This window comes from Heloderma suspectum, chromosome 5 (assembly GCF_057233095.1).
Source record: "Heloderma suspectum isolate Gila_16-S chromosome 5, 16-S_ref, whole genome shotgun sequence".
Classification (NCBI taxonomy): Eukaryota; Metazoa; Chordata; class Lepidosauria; order Squamata; family Helodermatidae; genus Heloderma; species Heloderma suspectum.
The window spans coordinates 8,160,187-8,181,055 of NC_139462.1; the positions used below are offsets into that span (position 1 = coordinate 8,160,187).

The following is a 20,869-nucleotide window of genomic DNA, read 5'->3' on the forward strand; positions in this document are numbered from 1 at the left end:
ACGGCACTAAAAACTGGCTCGCTATCACAGAATGCTCGGAAATATTCTAACTTCTGAAATGAAAGAGTCAAAGAAACCTTAAAAACACCCAGTCACGATTAGGTGGATGCAGACATTGCCAGAAGCTTTGAAAAGTAGATGCACAAGTGTCTAATGCTTCTGCTTTCCATACTTACACTTTGATTATCAAAAAGTGGAAACTGCTGAAGGGAAGATGCCCAAATTGTAGGTATATCTGAGGCCTGCACCCGTCTCTTTTGCCACATGACCATGGACACAGAAAATGCACAAGCACAATGGAGCGGTATCAAGAACCAGTGAGAGAGCCAGTGTGGTGTAGTGGCAAGAGTGTTGGACTAGGAGCTGGGAGATCCAGGCTCTAGTCCCCACTTGGCCATAGAAGCTCACTGGGTGACTTTGGGCCAGTCACAGACTCTCAGCCCAACCCACCTCAAGGGTTGTTGTTGTGAGGATAAAATGGAGAGGAGGAGGATAATGTAAGCCGCCTTAGGTTCCTTGCAAGAGGAAAAAAGGTGGGGTATAAATGCAATCAATCAATCAATCAATCAATCATAAGAAGCCAATGTACTTTGCTCAAAACTACTCTAAGTGAAGCTACTGTGAGTGACGCAGAAGGCAAGTTGGCTGAGTAGAGATCCTAACACAATGCCTAGCAACAGAAGGTTTGTATACCACGATGGGGCAGAGATCAAGGTTGCTGAAAGGTGAGGAGGCAGGTGGACCAGAAGCACCAGTAAATAGGAGGACAAGGAAATAAGGCTTTAGAAAGTATGGGGCAAATTGTGAAACCAGGAGAAGAGGAGACCTGGAGGAAGGAAGTATAGAGAAAGCTGAGGAATGGAGGAAAAACAGGGCAAATCCTCACCCAGGGCCTAGAACAAGAGAGAGCTGCATGCTGAGGGGCTTGTGGGAGCAGAGCTAGCTTCATTTTGAACCCAAATAGATAGCTGAAACTGTGGGTGCAAATCTCTAGTATAGGTGTTATTGGCTGTCGAAATACATTTCACTGGAAACAAAAATGTGAGCACAATTAAAAACCTTCCCAGGCATTGCAAGCTCTCAGGCATTCAATTTATCACAGAAGGGTATTACCTACCTTGCCAGCCAGAGAAGCACACACATCCTTGCGTACTATTTGCATTGCACTGCCCTCTCTCTGGGTAGCCACAACCTTCTGGGCAATAGGGAATATCACAGGCCTCTCCTTTCCAATGTTCCAAACACTCACATTCAACCACTTTGCTGCTGTTGGTGAGCTTGCATTCCCCTCTGCCAGAGCAGTTATGTGGACACACATTAAAGCTGCAGACAGAGAAGCAGAAGGACTAAGTCAAAGATTTGTTTTCACTGAACAACTCAGGGAATGGAGAAATTAACAGAGAACACACAAACACAAGGTTTCTGTCAAGCATGATCAAGTGGCTGGCAGTTTCACTTTGAAAGAAGAACATATTATTTTACCCCTTAACACCCTTTAACCACATAATGCTCATAGGCTGGTGAAAGGATAACATTTTCCCTAGCCTTTCAAACATGTTTCTCGATACCACATATATTGAACAAAGAAGTGTTAGGTGTTTGGGATTAATTAACAGAGTGTAAGGGCAGGAGAGGTGAACCTGGAAAAAGGAGACAGACAGGGAGCAGCAGGTATCTGCAGGTCCACAAAGTGGGTTCATGGGAATACCAGGCTATACTCGAGTGTTGTGAGAAAAAATATTTAGCAGAAGTATTTGTATCCCACATTGTATCTCGCATAAGATGCTGAAGATAGCTAACAAAATCAGAACCACCACACAATTAATTAAAACCATTAATAAAAGTTTAAAACAATTAAAAACATAACATTAAAAATACTAAAGGAAGATAGTTAGCAGCAGCAGCAGAATGAGCAATTTGATTGTCATCATACCAAAGCCCCTCTGAAATAAGGGAGCCATTAGCCTTCACTAGAAGGCCACAAGAGAGGGAAACTGACGGGCCTGCTGGAGCAACCACTAGAACGCTCCCCTTACATGTACTCACCAACCCTACTCTAGAACAGGACCCCTAATGATTATCTACGTGTGCAGGCGGGCTCATATTGGAGGTGGTGGTCCTTGAAGTACCTTGGATCAAGGCCATTTAGGTCTTAAAGTCAGTATCGGCACTTTCAGTTGAGCCTGGAAAGAAACTGGAAGCCAGTTCAGCTCTGAAGCAAGAGGTGACTGGCTGCAGCCAGGACTCTCACTGCCACATTTTGGACCGTCTCTGAGCTCTCTTCAAAGGCAGCCCTGCATACAATGTATTCTAGTGGTCCAATATGGATGTCCCTAAGGCATGTGTAACTGTGGCCAGATCAGAAGCTGGCAGTGGTGAGCTGTTGTGGGCAGGAGGGAGCCTGCATCATGTGGCCCTCAGATACAAGGAGACTGGCTCATAGGCTGAAGAGCTTCAGCCGGAGAGTCCAAGATGTGTAAATTAATGTGCTTTGTTCAGACTGCCCGAGTCAGGAGAATCAGGTGGCTGCTGTATATGTGCTGCTTTCAGAGAAACAAACTAGGGAAGGACAACAGCTCAACAGCAGAGCACAAGCCTTGCATGCATAAGGTCCCAGATTCACTCCCCAAGAACTTCCCTGAAGAAGTGTCAGGTAGCAGGTTGTAAGGGAAAAACTGAAGGCCAAAATTTCAGGGTCCCTGGTATTGGATATCTAGGCACACTTACTTTAAACAGCCTCAGCCTGGCCCTGAGGGTGAGGTTCCTTCAAGAATTGGAGATAGAGTGTTCACATTCACTCAGATTTACTTAAATTCTAAAAATAAGGACTGAAGCAATGACATAAGCCAAATGCATTTACTACAGAAAGATAAAGAAAGCTCAACACACATGAAAACCTTCAGTCAAGCAAGGCTAAGACATATTCACAGATCCTGCTCCTGTATGCCTACCACTCACACCCGTACTTTACAAGCAAGGGGATCCTCCTTTTTCTGGCAAAGATTTGGAACTTTCTTACAATAAAGGACCCCCCCCCCCATGGAGGCCCCGTAACCAGGAGAAAGACAACCCCAGTCCCATTATGCATGGACTTAAAATCTCTTCCAAACTTGGTGACCTCCTTCTCATTACATATTCTAAAATCTTTACATCTACTGGTCCACGTCACGTTATAGGTCACTCTCTCTTCATAAAGTTCAGGCTTTCCCCAAAGTTCTCTCCCCTATTTCTGACTCATATTGTTCGAGACTTCATTCTGCTTTCAGCTCCTTTTTACTTCTCTCTTTTTCCTAAACAAGGGAATCCCAAACCACAACATGTTGTTTTCTATGAGCCCTTACCCTCTACCTAGTTCCCTTATAAGAATACAGACAGTTGGAAGGTTATCAAAACATCTCTTATCAGTTTATATATGGCATCTAGCAAGCTTCAAATACAGTAGATTTTGCTCCCCTATTTGCCCCGTTACCCCATTAGCATTAACCACCACCCCATAAGCACCATCTCTTACCCCTTAAACTATAAACTCCCCATTCCCCATAAGCACCATCTCTTACCCCTTAAACTATAAACTCCCCATTCCCTATTTTGTACCCAAATGTAAACTGCAAGGGCCAAGAAAATCCTTACAAGATGACGGAGAAAAACTTCTGCCTGAGACCCTGAAGAGCTGCTGCCAGCCAGAGGTGACGTTACTGGTCTAGAGAGATAAATGGTCTGATCTGGAACAAATGAGCTTCGTGTGTTTCTAAAGCATTCGTGCTGTGCCATAGCGAAATACTGACAGCTGCCACAAGATGGCACTACAGTTTCTAGAATTTCAGGCTCTAGTCTGGAGTGATTAGCTACAAGCCTGAAACAAAGGCTAGATGGCATTGGTTGCATTTCTGTGTTTTAGATTTCAGTTCTTTTACCACTTAAAAAAATCCAAGTTAAGTGCAGAGAATTAGAGACCACCTTCATACAGAGAGACATTATATAGATACCTGTAATATTTGTTTAGAAAACAATGACATACGTTACAAACATACAGCATTTACCTGAGGAGCAGAAGGCAACTAAATCACAATACCAGTGACGCAATCAGCTATTCATAACTCCAACCTAGTCTAAAATAATCACCTGCTAAACTACTGGAACTGAAACTAAGTTATCTAGGCATTTTTGTCGAATAAATAAAGGATTTGCACATGAGATTTGCTATCTGCTAAGTTATATATTATTTTTCAACAGCACCTGAACATGCTATCAGGGAAAACCTTACAAAAGTATGACAATACAATACTTAAAAGCCTTGCCTTTCCTTATACAGTAGCTATAAACTTACCTGTAAGTGATGTTAAACCCTGTCAAGTTATACGCTGCATCGCTGAAGAAATGCAAGAGAGCATAGCCTGAGGTAGCTACAACTTCTGGGACTGTCCTATTGCTCTCCTTCTCTGGAACAATAAGGCCACTGGAAGAGACAAGACATTGTAGTAACAGGTGAGTAGGCCGCAAAGATACACACTATCATATACAAAAAGCTGGAAGTCAAGTTTCAAGTTGGTGAAGTTTTTAGAGAGTTAGATGGAGGCCTTCACACAGCCTTATGAGCAGACACAGTTTACAAATATGACAAAATATTATTTAACAGCAACAATTCATAGAATTTAGTAGTCAGTAAAATGAAATCTGATTCACTATCCGAGGTAGCACGTCTGGAAGATGTACTTGCTTGTAATTGTGAAGGCCCAAAAAAATCTCCCCTCATCCTATGAGCGTATATGTAATGCTTTTAAACTGTGCATAATCTTAACCATAAATCAAATTGATGAGAGCAAGATCTCAAGAGCACTTGCAAGAACAGCTGAAGGAGGCCAGTATCTATCTTATTTAAATCCCACCAAAGAGGTTTGAGGAAGCTTACAGTAATTAAAAGCATAAGGCTTACATCATATGTATCTGTCTTGTGTTCTTTTCAAGAACAGAAATACAAGAAGTAAACATGAAATGCTCCAAGTTGTAAGGGACAAAGAAAAAAACCAGAACTCAATGTACCATAAAATATTACTGGACTAACCCTTCCAAGTTATTGGGCATCTGCTAACAATCATGCTGTTTGAAAGGGTTAATCAAGACTACAAATATGACCCAATGTAATATGCTCTGATCACAAACCCATGAGTATTTGCAAAGCAACATCTGCACCCAAGAAATCAGAATAGAAAACTTTGAGACTTTTTTACCTTGGTTGCAAGATTTCAGCTTATCAAAGATTGCTGTTAAACAGTATGTTCCATAATGGCAGAATTGTGCATTGCAAATAGCAATATGCAGTACTTGAATTTAATGTGACTGGGTTATTGTTATTCTTTACATACTACCGGTGTTTTTGTGCATATATACTTAAATTTCTCAGTGAAGTAGGCAAATCAATTCCTTGCAGAAATTATGTCACCCAACCCAGATATTTAAAAGGCACGACTGCTGTCCAAGAACACTCAGGAAGCTGGGCTAAAGTGTTATCTTGAGCACAGATTTGTTTAGAGGGGATGGGAACATATAGGAGGTAGCAAACATGCAAATATCATCTGAAGATCAATGAAGGCAGGAAGAAACAGATCAGCAAAACACATTAGGTGGAGCAGAAGAATGTTATGCGCAATTGTGGGGAATGAAACTGGAGCAATCACAGAAGAGGTGTATGTATTTATATAGTGTTTTCCCTCAAGATTCAAAGTTCTTCACATACATCCTCTCAATAGCCCCTATTAACAAAGACCAGTATATGCTCATATTAAAGATGGAGGAAAAGACAGTGGCTTGCATAAAGCCGCCCAGCAAGTTTAAGGTTAAGGTGAAACTTGAACCCGGGGTTTTCTGGCTCTCATTCTCTTGGCCATTAGCCTATGCTGATCTCAAGTATTTAGCAGATTTCACGTCTACTGACTGCACAGAGTCTGAAATGAGGGCCCTTCTCTGACTTCTGAAAATACTTAGTACTAGATGGCACAGAACTCTTTATATCCACACTGCTGGAGCTACTAGCTCTTTTCAAGATATACAGTGCAATTAAATTGCTATGTTAAGATGGAAACAAGAACTTTAATTGTCTATTTTCTGGCATTGAAATGAGCTACTTTCACTTTTAGCCATGGGCTATTTTGACCAGTTTAGATGCTAAAAGGAGTGGAGATTTGCCTTAAGAGCATGACATACCGAAAGGTGCATTGTCTCACCATAATGGCACAATGTCTCACCACAAAAGCTGGCTCCTGCTGCCGACAAGCAACACCACCAAAAACACTGCCCTGTACTAGTCACACAAACACACACGTACATACTTTTTATTTTACTATATACAGAAAACACCTGTATATCCAGGAGAATAAGACATGAAAAAAATTGTCATGTTAGCTCTGGGTTTAGGGTGCACTCTTTAAACCGATAACGTTTTTAAAATGAATGTGAACATTTCATTAACAAAAGGAACCTTCCACCAGGATTACAACACCGGTTTGTACTATCAACAGACAAAGGAATTTGTGTTAACCATGCTGCTAGGCAGCATCCGAGCACCTCTAGCATCTCACGGCTGATTCATACTATGAAGTAGAAGCAGATACTTTAAAAAAAAATGTTTAGCACACACGTGCTGGTCCCCAGTAATGTGTGAATCAGTACACAGCTTCATATACCACACCAATATTCATGTTTCATTCAAATGCATAACAGCAGTACCATAAACGGAGAAGAAAAAAAATTCCTCAAATTATTATCTGCTAGCTTGTCTAAACTCTGACATATAATTATGCCATCTTTACAAGGAACAAAGGCTGTAGTGAGAACGTAATGCAAAACAGGAAAGCAAAATCCCCCCAAGGCCAGCAGATACCCCTGTTCACAGTCTGTCTGGAACACAACAAGGCAGAGTATGCACTAAATCTTGCCAGTCCCTCAATACGCTCCATTAACACTATTGCCCGCTCCCCCATAAACCCAAACAGACATAGAAGAGCTGTACTGCAGTGACTATCCTGCTCCTGCTGAGACTCAAAGATAGTTAGCCCAGAACTAAGGAGAGCTTGCTGAGATGTAATGAAGAATTCCCAAGCCACCAAAAAGCGCTTGCACACAAGGGGTAGAGAAGGATTTAAAGGAAGAAAAAAATACTAAAGTTTCACAGCTACTCCTTCCCCTTCCATCTGGCCGCTCAGTGGTCATCATCCACCTACTTAGGTGCCCTGCTACAACTTCAATAGATGAGAGGATCCTGGTGATGAATTAGTGCAACAGGGACATGTTTATCCAGCATCTGCAGGGTTCTGCTGGAATATTCCAGTTCAATGGATTAGGCTGCAAGGATCAGTAATTTCATGTTATTTTCAGACACAAATTGAATTGCCATGCTGAAGGAAAAAGCACAAGCTTTGTAACATAAAAATGGTGGTGTGAGTGTCTCACTAAGCCACTGCCTATCAGATTCCAATGCATGCATTCAGGGTGGCTACAAAGGCTAAAGCCGTTCTAGGCTGGATCAATAAATGTATACTGCCCACATCACTAGACGCAACAGGGCTACTCTATTCTGCTTTGGTCATGCTACACCAGTTTAGGAAGGATATTGACTAACTGTCCAGAGAAGGGTGACAAAGATGGTGAGGGGCCTGGAGACCGTCCTATGAGGAGAGGGGGAGGGTATATTTACCCTGGAGAAGACACAACTAACAGGCAGTATGATTTGTTGTTGTTTATTCGGTCGGTCGCTTCCGACTCTTCGTGACTTCATGGACCAGCCCATGCCAGAGCTTCCCGTCAGCTGTCGCCACCCCCAGCTCCCCCAAAGTCGAGTCCGTCACCTCCAGAATATCATCCATCCATCTTGCCCTTGGTCGGCCCCTCTTCCTTTTGTCTTCCACTTTCCCTAGCATCAGCATCTTCTCCAGATGTATGTCTTCTCATGATGTGGCCAAAGTACTTCAGTTTTGCCTTTAATATCATTCCCTCAAGTGAGCAGTCTGGCTTTATTTCCTGGAGTATGGACTGGTTTGATCTTCTTGCAGTCCAAGGCACTCTCAGAATTTTCCTCCAGCACCACAGTTCGAAAGCATCTATCTTCCTTCACTCAGCCTTCCTTATGGCCCAGCTCTCGCAGCCATAGGTTACTACGGGGAATACCACTGCTTTCACTATGCGGACCTTTGTTGTCAGTGTGATGTCTCTGCTCTTAACTATTTTATCAAGATTGGTCATTGCTCTCCTCCCAAGAAGTAAGCGTCTTCTGATTTCCTGGCTGCAGTCAGCATCTGCAGTAATCCTTGCACCTAGAAAGACAAAGTCTGTCACTGCCTCCACGTTTTCTCCCTCTATCTGCCAGTTATCAATCAAGCTGGTTGCCATAATCTTGTTTTTTTTTAGGTTTAACTGCAACCCAGCTTTTGCACTTTCTTCTTTCACCTTCGTCATGAGGTTCCTCAGCTCCTCCTCACTTTCAGCCATCAAAGTGGTATCATCTGCATATCGGAGATTGTTAATGTTTCTTCCAGCGATTTTAACTCCAGCCTTGGATTCATCAAGCCCAGCACGTCGCATGATGTGTTCTGCATACAGGTTGAATAGGTAGGGTGAGAGTATACAACCCTGCTGTACTCCTTTCCCAATCTTAAACCACTCCGTTGTTCCGTGGTCTGTTCTTACCATTGCTACTTGGTCGTTATACAGATTCCTCAGGAGGCAGACAAGATGACTTGGTATCTCCATACCACCAAGAACTTGCCGCAATTTGTTATGATCCACACAGTCAAAGGCTTTAGAATAGTCAATAAAACAGAAATAGATGTTTTTCTGAAACTCCCTGACTTTCTCCATTATCCAGCGGATACTGGCAATTTGGTCTCTAGTTCCTCTGCCTTTTCTAAACCCAGCTTGTACATCTGGCAATTCTCGTTCCATGAATTGCTGGAGTCTACCTTGCAAGATCTTGAGCATCCCCTTACTGGCATGTGAAATAAGTGCCACTGTTCGATAGTTTGAACATTCTTTGGTGCTTCCCTTTTTTGGTATGGGGATATAAGTTGATCTTTTCCAATCTGTTGGCCATTCTTGTGTTTTCCAAATTTGCTGGCATATGGCATGCATCACCTTGACAGAATCATCTTGCAAGATTTTAAACAGTTCAGCTGGGATACCGTCATCTCCTGCTGCCTTGTTATTAGCAATGCTTCTTAAGGCCCATTCAACTTCACTCTTCAGGATGTCTGGCTCTAGCTCACTAACCACACCGTCAAATCTATCCCCGATATTATTATCCTTCCTATACAGATCTTCTGTATATTCTTGCCACCTTTTCTTGATCTCTTCTGCTTCTGTTAGGTCCTTGCCATCTTTGTTTTTGATCATACCCATTTTTGCCTGGAATTTGCCTCCGATGTTTCTAATTTTCTGGATGAGGTCTCTTGTCCTTCCTATTCTATTACCTTCTTCCGCTTCTGCACATTGCTTTTTTAAAAATAATTCCTTATCTCTTCTGGCTAACCTCTGGAATTTTGCATTTAATTGGGCATATCTCCCCCTATCACTGTTGCCTTTTGCTCTCCTTCTTTCTTGGGCTGCTTCCAGTGTCTCAGCAGACAGCCATCTTGCCTTCTTGATTTTCTTTTTCCTTGGGACATTTTTTGTTGCCGCCTCCTGAACAATGTTGCGAACTTCTGTCCATAGTTCTTCCAGGACCCTATCTACTAAATCTAGTCCCTTAAATCTATTCTTCACCTCCACTGCATATTCATTAGGAATATTCGTGGGCTCATATCTAACTGATCTGTGGGTCTTCCCTATTCTCTTTAGTCTGATTCTAAATTGTGCAATAAGAAGTTCGTGATCTGAACTACAATCAGCTCCAGGTCTTGTTTTTACCAACTCCATAGATGTCCGCCACCTTTGGCTACAAAGGATGTAGTCAATCTGATTTCGGTGTCGACCGTCTGGTGAAGTCCATGTATAAAGTCATCTCTTAGTATGACGTCTCGCAGTATGATAGCCATCATCAAATATATGAAGGGCTGTCACATAGATGGAGGAAATTTGTTTTCTGTTGCTCCAGAGGGTAGGACCCAGACCAATGGATTCAAATAACAAGAAAAAGGATTTGACTAAACACTAGGAAGAACTGCCTGGTGGTACAAGTTCGACAGTAGAATAGGCTGCCTTGGAAGGTGGTAGATTCTCCTTCGTAGGGATTTTTAAGCAGAGGTTGGATAACCAGCTAACAGGGTTGCTGTAGTACTGGTTTTCCTGCATCAGCAAGGGGCTGAACTAGATGACCTTTGAGTCCCTTTCCAACCCTTATGATCTCAGGTGCAAACTTGTTCCATTTTGCATTAATATTAACACGGGGGGGGGGGGAGCAGCAGCAACAGCTTAACGCCAGGAGAGGATAGAGTGAGACATAAAAATGTTTCCTTAGTTTCGGACTAACAGTACCAGCTGGACCTTGCTTGTCTTACATGACCAGAATAATTCCAATTCCTAGGCACCCAAACAAAACTTTAGGAGCCAGCCTCACTTATCTAATGAGGCAGTCACGCACAGGAGTGAGGAGACAAGCATCAGCACAGCACATCAGGTACCTGAGATTGGTTTTTCCGGCCCTGCCTACCATTCTATCATCATTTGAATGCAATTTTCCAGTTAAAAAAATCCCTCTGGGCAGAGATCTCAGGGTGTGCAGGGTTCCCACGCCAAGATCTTTATCTCAAGAGCATATATATATATATATATATATATATAAATAAAATAAATAATTTCACACTAAATACATCCTGGTGGGGCTCAGATTCCTGAAGCCCAATGATGTGTTGCAGCACTCTGTGCCTGCCGCTCTAGTCAATGTTTCATCACAGCTTAATAAAAAGTGAGCCCAGCTGTTCAACCAAGGGAGAAGTAAGAACAACAAGCACTTTTGTTTTCACAACACAGTGGAGACCTACTAAACATCTCCAGTGTGTTTAACTAGTTGTTCATAGACAAACCCATAGACAAATTTATTAAATTTGTTAATGAAGTTAACCTGTAGAATGCCAAGACCTACTTCTCTAGGGGTTCATTCGCATGATAGCAAAGCTTCCAGATAGGGCAAATTAGTGAAACCACTTGACTATGCAATCTTTGCATTTTAAAACAGTGGCAATGGTAGTACCTAAGAAGCCAGCCAACAGCAGTGAAGAGGCTTTGGACACCTGTGAAGAACCAACTGCTATTTGAAGGTGTGAGAAGCGCTGGTGGGGAGACAAGAGAGATTTGGTCAGGCTAAACGTGGTAGCCTCAGCTCTAGCTCCAATGACAGCGGCACATGATGCAACTACATGACACTAGTCCATCAGGCAGGATGGAGCTTGTGCTGAATCCATTTGGGCCTTGGCAGAACTGTGGCCAATACTGAGTAACTCTTGTTACTGGCAGTTTTCGTGGTCAGCGTCAGACATAGCCACCAGTGGGCGCCTACCCTAGGCACACATCCCCTGCAAGGGGCTCCCTGCCAGCCCTTGGGGCCTCCGGGCCCTGCTGCTGCTGCTCCTCCACCTTGCCGTCACCGCTTCTTCACCTGTCTGCTCCAAGCATGCCAGCAGTAATCAGAATGAGAAGACAGAGCAGCACCCTTCATTTGCTTTGTGCTCTTCCTTCCAGCAATTGTTCAAACTGGGTCTGGAAGGAGAAGCCAAGTGAATGGGCAATGAAGAGGAGGTGGACCCACTCAGGTAAGGGCCCCACTGAGGGCAACGTGCCCACTGCCCCCCAAAAACCTGGAGCTGGCAATGGCAGTTTATCGTCGTGTGCACATTCACCCTTAGAACAGCTGATCAGATAGGAATATCACAGGCCTATTTTGATCATAAAGGAGGTCAAAACAGCGTGACTTCTGAGGCCACCCAAAGACAGAGTTCACTGTTGGGCAAGGGTCTGAACTCGATTTCCCTGGCCTGCACCCACACACTCGAGCCAGTAGTTAAGCAACAGAGGATGGGTACTTTCACGTGGGCAGCGCTCATCGGAAGTTCCACCCACACTGGTGCACAATACAGTTCCACCCTGCAAAATTAGAAGCAAGTGGCATATACTTCCCTACATCGGGAGATGGTGGAGCAGTTTCCAACCACTACTTATGCTTTAATTACAGGGCATTCTTATAGCCCATTATTTACAGAGTGCAGCACCAAGGCCGAGTAAGAACAGGAACACAACTGAAGCATCTCCAAGCCTTCTCTTTCCATTCCAGCCACCAAAAAGAAGGGAACACCTAATTTACTATCCTAAATACAAAAGTGGAGATAAGCCTTTCATATTAGGTGTCTGTGCACTCCTATTCCAAACATGTCCAAATACAGGTAAGCTGCCTGAACTGCAGCCTGTTTAATGCCAATGTCAATTTATAGAAGCCTTGTCTAATTAATATGAACTTTGCTGCCGATTTGTTATCGTGAGAAGCATGATCAGCAGCCTTACAACATGTTCAGTTTCCTTCAGTGTTGTGTTTGTCATTGACATCTACAGTGGAATCCAGAAGCGTAGATAATATGAAGACATCACTGAGGAAGGCAATTTGTAGACAACACTAAAAAAGTTTTCTTAAGGTCCTAGAAACTAGAATCCAGTCTGTAGAAACAAGCACCAAATCCAACAGATAACTGTGATGGGGAAAGTGTCATTATTCTTAGGCACCTGGGGTTATCAAAGCTCATCTACTTGTGAGATGACAAGCTTATGAATAAGTCCGTCAAGACCATGAGCTGAAAATGTGAAATAGTGCAAAATCTCCTTAACCCTGCTCTTACCTAAGCCAACACTGCATTGCTAGGAAGACAAGAGTCAAAATGAATGAGTTAAAACAGCCAGAACCTCAAGGTAAAACAGAAGGTAAAAGATTATTCTTATATATCAAAATGTGCTTATCCTCTGGCACTGAATCCCTACTGTTTTATACAAATTTCATAACACAGGTTTTAGCTTCCTGAACTACTTAGGAGGCCAATTAAAACCCCATTAATCGGAGAAGAATTAAATAAAAACAGCCAACTCGCATCATGTTCACTCCACCTTTACAAATGAAAATGCAATTTAAAGCATCTGCAAGATTTTTGCTAATGACTGGAAAGGAATAGCTACACTACTTTCCCAGATGAACTGAAGCATTGTGCTATTTCTAGGCAAATGACCTAGCTTCTGATTCTAATCCCAGTCTCTTCCCTAAAACACGTGAATAAGATCAGGTTGGGGCCCAAGTGCATCTCCTGCCCCAAACTATGATAAAGGGCATGTCTGGTCGGCTGATGGCCAAAAATAAAAGTTCAAGAATATTCACATGGTGGCCCCAAGCCCTGTGATGAGCCAATCACGTGCACCTACTGCCAGACAAAATTCCAGCAAGTGTTGGGATGCACCAAAGTTTCCAGCAAGAGCTGAATGCTTGCCAAGGCGGTAGTTACACATGACCACCTCACCAAGAGGGAAGCCCAACACATAAGAGGTTTTTTGTGCTCATCATAAGCCTAGATAAACAAAGGAGGAGAACTTCAAGTACTAAGGGATCTACCAGAAGATACACCACGTCACATAATACATTCCTTCTCTTTCCCAGTGCTTTCTATCTACCGTTCTTCCTTCTTCCTTCCAAGTTAGCAAGGCTCTTAACAATCAGAAACTGTCATTTTTGCTGTAATGATAAATGGAAACAAACTGTCTTTGGTGCCTGGTACCAAATTAAGACTACATTTATTCAATAAAGACAATTCTAGGTTTATTTGGCCTGCATTAATAAAGTGCAAATCTTAAGTTTTATGCATTCATACACAGTGAACCCATATTCACAGCTCTTCCTTCACCTCAGCCACTAAACATTTAATGAAAGGGGATCATGGTGAAGATGTTCAGTCTCTCACTGTGGTAAACCTCATGAAATTTTCAAAATTGAAAAGCCTCCTCCTTGTGTGCCCTGATATTTGGCACAAAGAAGACACAGTTAAGGAGACAAATTACAAACATTAACGTTTTAACGAACAACTGGGGAGACCTGTGTTTTTGGAATACCATTTTTGCTGCAATGAAATCCCACAAAGATCAGAGATGATCTGTGTGTGTGCTGTGCCTAGTCATGGTTTGACAAGAGGCATTCCACTACCTGTACCACTGATCTCATTCATTGTTACCATCCTAGAACATAAAAAGCACATCCAGCTTTCAAGACAAAACATGAAGAATCGCATTATACAAATACAGCATACCAATTAGTTTCACACTGTGCTCTGGGGCTTACCTAAAAGCAGCCAGTAATGGAGCATAAATTGAATCACCATCATATACATACAAGTGGTCCCAGCTGCATTCCGTCGCAAAATGATTAAAGCGAAGCCTAAGGATTGTGTTTGGCCTGAAGGAAGAAAATACATGCAACATTATTACCACAGACAGTGTCAATATATTTCTCTCCTTCCCAAGTACTATTAGATGCAAGGCAAATGCTGGCCTCAAATATCTGTTATCATTTATACTTTCAGGTGAAATCCTTGTATTGTACTGACTGTTGTCTCACAATGATGCATCTTTCACCATCATTTGTGCGTGAATATTTCTTCTGAGTACAATGAGATTTATTAAGAACATACGAAGCTGCCTTATACTGAGTCAGCCCATCTAGCCCAGTACCATCAACACTGACTGGCAGCAGCTCCCCAGGGATTCAGGAAGGAGTTTCCCAGCCCTGCTCAGAGATGCCAAGGGGTGAACTCAAGACCTTCTGCATTCAAAGTAAGTGCTCTACCACTGAGCCACACAGCCTTTGCAAAACTAACCAAAGCTAAAACTCTGGAAGTTATAATCTCAGCACAGAGAACTCAAATATTCATCAGTAAAAGCTGTATCATGCTGACCACAGTTTCATGCCATGCCAATGATTTGGGAATAGTTCGTAGAGAGGAAGGAGAAATCATCGAAGAGGTCACGTAGTGCTGCTTTTGTGAGGTTGAGCCTTTTCAGACCACAGGTAGGGGTACTGTATGTTTAAATGCTTCCCCATATTGAAATTATACACACACACTCAAAGCTGGGATCTTCTGTACACAGTCTGAAATGGTACACTTCAGCAACAGATACATCACGTGAAGCTGCCTGGCCAATAGGAAGACAATTTATCTTAAGAACTCAGCCAGGTCCCATAGTTTACACTCAGCTATGCTCTCTCTCACATCAAGGACTGCAATAAGTTCTCCCAATTGAATTGTGTATTTCATATACACCAGTTCAGTTAACACAACGGATGCCTCTTCCACAGAGGCTGCTGTTTCAGAGAGGAGGGTTCTATTTGTAAATTTCATTCATATATACTAAATGTTGCATTGCGTTCTACCCAATCCTCTTATGTCTTGCGTAATGTGTATGCATGCATGCGCACATGCGCACACACACACACACACACACACCTTAAAAATAGAGGTTGGGTGCGCCAGCATCTACAAAATCCCACAGAACATCATGACTGAATGTAATCATAAGTATCTTTCATAAGAATGGGCAATACGAGTGCCTTTCTTTCTTTCTTTCTTTCTTTCTTTCAAATCCCTTGCATGAAAACACTCCCTGCAGCTGGGGGAGATCAAATATCAATATAGTTCACAAAAGCTGCTTTCCACTGCTTGAAGGACCTTTCCTAAAGGTCAACAGTTCATACGATGTCTTCTCTGAGTAACTGTGAATCTGGGACAGCATCAGAGAAGTCCAGCATTTCTTTGATTTTTGTTCACAGGAGGAAACTTTACGAAGTATAGTCTGCCTTGCCTTTAGCACAATAAGACCTGGAATGGCAACCCACTCCAGTATTCCTGCCAAGAAAACCCCATGGAACGTATCACAAGGCTAAAAGAGATGATGCCGGAAGATGAGCCCCTCAGGTTGGAAGGTGTCCAATATACTACTGGGGAAGAGCAGAGGGTATTTCCAAGTAGCGCCAGAAAGAGTGAAGCGGCTGGGCCAAAGCCGAAAGGACACTCAGCTGTGGATGTGTCTGGCGGTGAAAAGAAAATCCGATGCTGTAAAGAACAATATTGTTTAGGAACGTGGAATGTCAGATCAATGAATCAAGGTAAGCTGGAGGTGGTCAAACATGAGATGGCAAGATTGAACATTGACATCTTGGGAATCAGCGAACTAAAATGGACAGGCATGGGCGAATTTAATTCAGGTGACCATCATATCTACTACTGTGGGCAAGAATCCCTTAGAAGAAATGGAGTAGCACTCATAGTCAACAAAAGGGTGGGAAAAGCAGTACTGGGGTACAATCTCAAAAACGATAGAATGATCTCAGTATGAATCCAAGGCAAACCATTCAACATCACAGTAATTCAGGTCAATGCCTCAACCACTGATGCCAAAGAAGCTGAGGTTGATCGGTTCTATGAAGACCTACAACACCTTCTAGAACTAACACCAAAAAAAGATGTCCTCTTCATCATAGGGGATTGGAATGCTAAAGTAGGAAGTCAAGAAATCACCGGGATAACAGGCAGGCATGGCCTTGGTGTACAAAATGAAGCAGGACAAAAGCTAATAGAGTTTTGCCAAGAGAACACGCTGATCATAGCAAACACTCTTTTCCAACAGCACAAGAGACGACTCTACACATGGACATCACCAGATGGTCACTATCGAAATCAAATTGATTATGTCCTTTGCAGCCAAAGATGGAGAAGCTCTATACAGTCAGTCAAAACAAGACCTGGAGCTGACTGTGGCTCAGATCATGAGCTTCTTGTTGCAAAATTTCAGCTTAAATTGAAGAACGTAGGGAAAACCACTAAACCATTCAGGTATGACCTAAATCATATCCCTTATGAATATACAGTGGAGGTGAGGAATAGATTTAAGGGATTAGACTTGATAGACAGAGTGCCTGAGGAACTATGGACGGAGATCCGTAACATTGTTCAGGAAGCAGCAACGAAATCCATCCCAAAGAAAAAGAAAAGCAAGAAAGCCAAGTGGCTGTCTGATGAGGCTTTACAAGTAGCTCACGAAAGAAGGGAAGCGAAAAGCAAGGGAGAAAGGGAAATATATATCCAACTGAATGCAGAGTTCCAGAGAATAGCAAGGAGAGACAAGAAGGCCTTCTTAAATGAACAATGCAAAGAAATCGAGGAAAACAACAGAATGGGAAAGACTAGAGATCTCTTCAAGAAAACTGGAGATCTCAAGGGAACGTTTTGTGCAAAGACGGGCATGATAAAGGACAAAGAAGGCAGGGACCTAACAGAAGCAGATGAGATTAAGAAGAGGTGGCAAGAATACACAGAAGAACTATACAGGAAAGATCTTAATGTCTCTGATAGCCATGATAGTGCGGTCACTGAACTTGAGCCGGACATCCTAGAGAGTGAAGTCAAGTGGGCCTTAGGAAGCATTAGTAACAACAAAGCTAGCGGAGATGACAGTATTCCAGCTGAGCTATTTAAAATCCTAAAAGATGATGCTGTTAAAGTGCTGCATTCAATATGCCAACAAATCTGGGACACTCAACAGTGGCCACAAGACTGGAAAAGGTCAGTTTACATTCCAATTCCAAAAAAGGGCAACGCCAAAGAGTGTTCAAACTACCGCACAATTGCGCTCATTTCACATGCCAGCAAGGTGATGCTCAAAATCCTACAAGCTAGGCTTCAGCAGTATGTGAACCGAGAACTACCGGAAGTACAAGCTGGGGCAAAGGAACTAGAGATCAAATCGCCAACGTTCTCTGGATCATGGAGAAAGCAAGAGAATTCCAGAAAAACATCTATTTCTGCTTCATTGACTACGCTAAAGCCTTTGATTGTGTGGATCACAACAAACTCTGGCAAATTCTTAAAGTGATGGGAGTACCAGACCACCTTACCTGTCTCCAAAGAAACCTGTACGAGGGTCAAGAAACAACAGTAAGAACCAGACATGGAACAACTGAGTGGTTCAAAATTGGGAAAGGAGTACCACAAGGCTGCATATTGTCACCCTGCTTATTTAACTTATATGCAGAGTACATCATGAGAAACGCCGAGTTGGATGAATTACAGGTCGGAATTAAGATTGCCGGGAGAATTATCAACAACCTCCGATATGCAGACGATACCACCCTAATGGCAGAAAGCGAAGAGGATCTCAAGAGCCTCTTGTTGAGGGTGAAAGAGGAGAGTGCAAAAGCTGGTTTGAAACTCAACATTAAAAAAACTAAGATCATGGCATCTGGCCCCATCACTTCCTGGCATATAGAAGGGGAAGAAATGGAAGCAGTGACAGATTTTACTTTCTTGGGCTCCAAGATCACCACAGACGGTGACTGTAGCCATGAAATTAAAAGACGCTTGCTCCTTGGGAGGAAAGCTATGGCAAACCTAGACAGCATAGTAAGAAGCAGAGACATCACCTTGCCGACAAAGGTCTGTCTAATCAAAGCTATGGTTTTCCCAGTAGTAATGTATGGCTGTGAGAGCTGGACTATAAGGAAGGCTGAGTGCTGAAGAATTGATGCTTTTGAACTGTGGTGCTGGAGAAGACTCTTACAAGTCCCCTGGACTGCAAGGAGGTCAAATCAGTCCATCCTAAAGGAAATCAACCCTGAGTGCTCATTGGAAGGACAGAGACTGAAGCTGAAGCTCAAATATTCTGGCCACCTAATGCGAAGAGAAAACTCTCTGGAAAAGACCCTGATGCTGGGAAAGACTGAAGGCAAAAGGAGAAGGGGACGGCAGAGGATGAGATGGCTAGATAGCATCACTGATGCAATGAATATGAACTTGAGCACACTCCGGAAGTGAGCGCAGGACAGGAAGGCCTGGCGTGCTATGGTCCATGGGGTCACGAAGAGTCGGACACGACTGAATGACTGAACAACAAAGTAGGCTGGGAACCAGACATTTAATCTTCAGGGAGAATGGTTGATTCTTTTGCCTCTTTTACCTCAATCCAAAGAGAGCAGCAGCTAAAAACATTCATAAGCCACCAGCACCCTGTCACAAGATCAGGGAGCAGCAAAACCGCTCCCTTCCAAACCAAATTGCCAATATTTTTGAATTTTGTCACCAGATAATCATACTAAGATCTCTCCCTGCCTTTGCTAATGCTTAACCACAACCTGGAGAAGGAAGGAGCTCATGGTGGGAAAGGTCTTTTGAGGCTTAATTCTCTTTGCTCTATTCCCCATGGCCAATACATTAGCTGTTCTTCGCTAAAGCTGTTCTAGCCTTAACCCTAGAAGTAAAGGGAAATAAGCACGGCTTTTGTGCAGACCACAGTCCATCAACTGCTGTTGGTAAGATTTTCCACTCCAAAAACAGCAGCGCACATAACACTGTTAAAACAATAAACTAGACTCAGTTTCAGTAGTTATTATTCAAGAGTAAATTATTTCCAGTTCACGAACTGGACATACATAAACACAGTGAAAATAAAACTAATGAAAAGGTAAACAGCAGGAAAGCAACCGATATTACTAATAATGCTGAGATCAGTAACATTCCAACTGTGTTGCTGTTTACTGATGCTGCCAAACATTTCATCAGGTGGCATGGACTTTTTTATTTCAAGCCTTGGAATATTACAATTTAGCACTTCCGTTTATTAAATGGATTAAGTCTATTTACTTGATCCCATCAGCTAGAATTTTGGTCAATAGACAGCTTAAGGATAAGTTAATGCCCAAAAGGGGTACAAAGCAGGGCTGTACTCTTTCACCATTTTCATTCTCCCTGGCTATGGAACCACTGGCTAACATTATTCGTCTTGCACCACGAGTACATGGCATTTTGGCAGGTGTGACAAGTTAAAATCCCATTATACGCTGATGACATTATGTTATCATTGTCTCAGTTTGGTCTTTCTTTACCTAAGCTGTTTGAAATAATCAGAAAATCTAGTGCCATTTCAAGTTATAAAATTAACAGATCAAAATGGGAGTTCTTATCAGTAAATTTATCAAGACAAGAACAGCCAATTATGACATCTGATTATGGCCCTAAGGCAGCTGTACATCCAATTAGGTATTTGGGAGCTAGATTATGTTCAGATATTGATAAACTGGCTGAAATCAACTATGACCCAATTCTTTAAAAGGTACATCAAGATATGGCTAATTGGGGGGAAAAAAATGAAACTATCGTGTTTGGCCTGAATTGCAGCTGTTAAAATAGTAAAATTAGGTAAGGTTTCACACACCAAAAAACAGCAGTGCAAGTGTTTACTCATGAATAGTCATGAGTAAATTATTTTCAGTTCAGGTACTATACACACGCACACACACATATATATATACAGTGAAAATAAACCTAAGGAAAAGATTATCTTTAAAAAATCATGGGTTTAACTATACGCAGGCAAAATTACTGCCAGTTCTGTAGAAGTTAAGACATTTATTACTCACCATCCCTCAATAAGCCACGTGCATTTTGTTTTGTATTTATAGTTTCCAGGTCCATCTGTTACATAGCCTGAAGGTCCAGTAAGCCTGTGAAAAGAAACTAAACATGTAGTATCCCGTCATGATTTAGTATTTGTTTTACCAAAACTATACCAAAGGAACAGAAAATAAAGAACTGCCAGTATCATAATGCATATCTATGGCATGACCACACTTGGAATACTGTGCACATTTCTGGTCACCGCACCTCAAAAAAGATACTGTAGAGCTGGAGAAGGTGGAGAAAAGTGCAACAAAAATTATCAAAGAGGTGGAGCAAGTCCCCTGTAAGGAAAGGTTATAATGTTTGGTGCTTTTAAGCTTAGAAAAAAGCGAAATAAAGGGGGACTTGATAAGAGGCGTACAAGATTATACATGGCATGGAGAAGTTTTTCTCCTTCCCTCATTATACTAGAACCC

General features: G+C 42.4%; 1 protein-coding gene across 2 annotated transcripts in view; it reads right to left on the reverse strand.

Annotated features, from left to right (window-relative positions):
- Window positions 1-20,869, reverse strand: part of ATRN (attractin) — a 207,288-nt gene that overhangs the window by 123,615 nt on the left and 62,804 nt on the right. For both annotated transcript variants that reach the window (XR_014791942.1, XM_084855303.1), the window contains exons 2-5: window positions 20,414-20,497; window positions 14,288-14,401; window positions 4,328-4,456; window positions 1,118-1,323 (exon numbers count right to left, since the gene is read on the reverse strand). Coding sequence is in view for 1 of the 2 variants with exons in the window: in XM_084855303.1 (XP_084711429.1) it covers window positions 1,118-1,323; window positions 4,328-4,456; window positions 14,288-14,401; window positions 20,414-20,497 (533 nt within the window). In the remaining variant the exon portion in view is untranslated. The remainder of the gene's footprint in view (window positions 1-1,117; window positions 1,324-4,327; window positions 4,457-14,287; window positions 14,402-20,413; window positions 20,498-20,869) is intronic.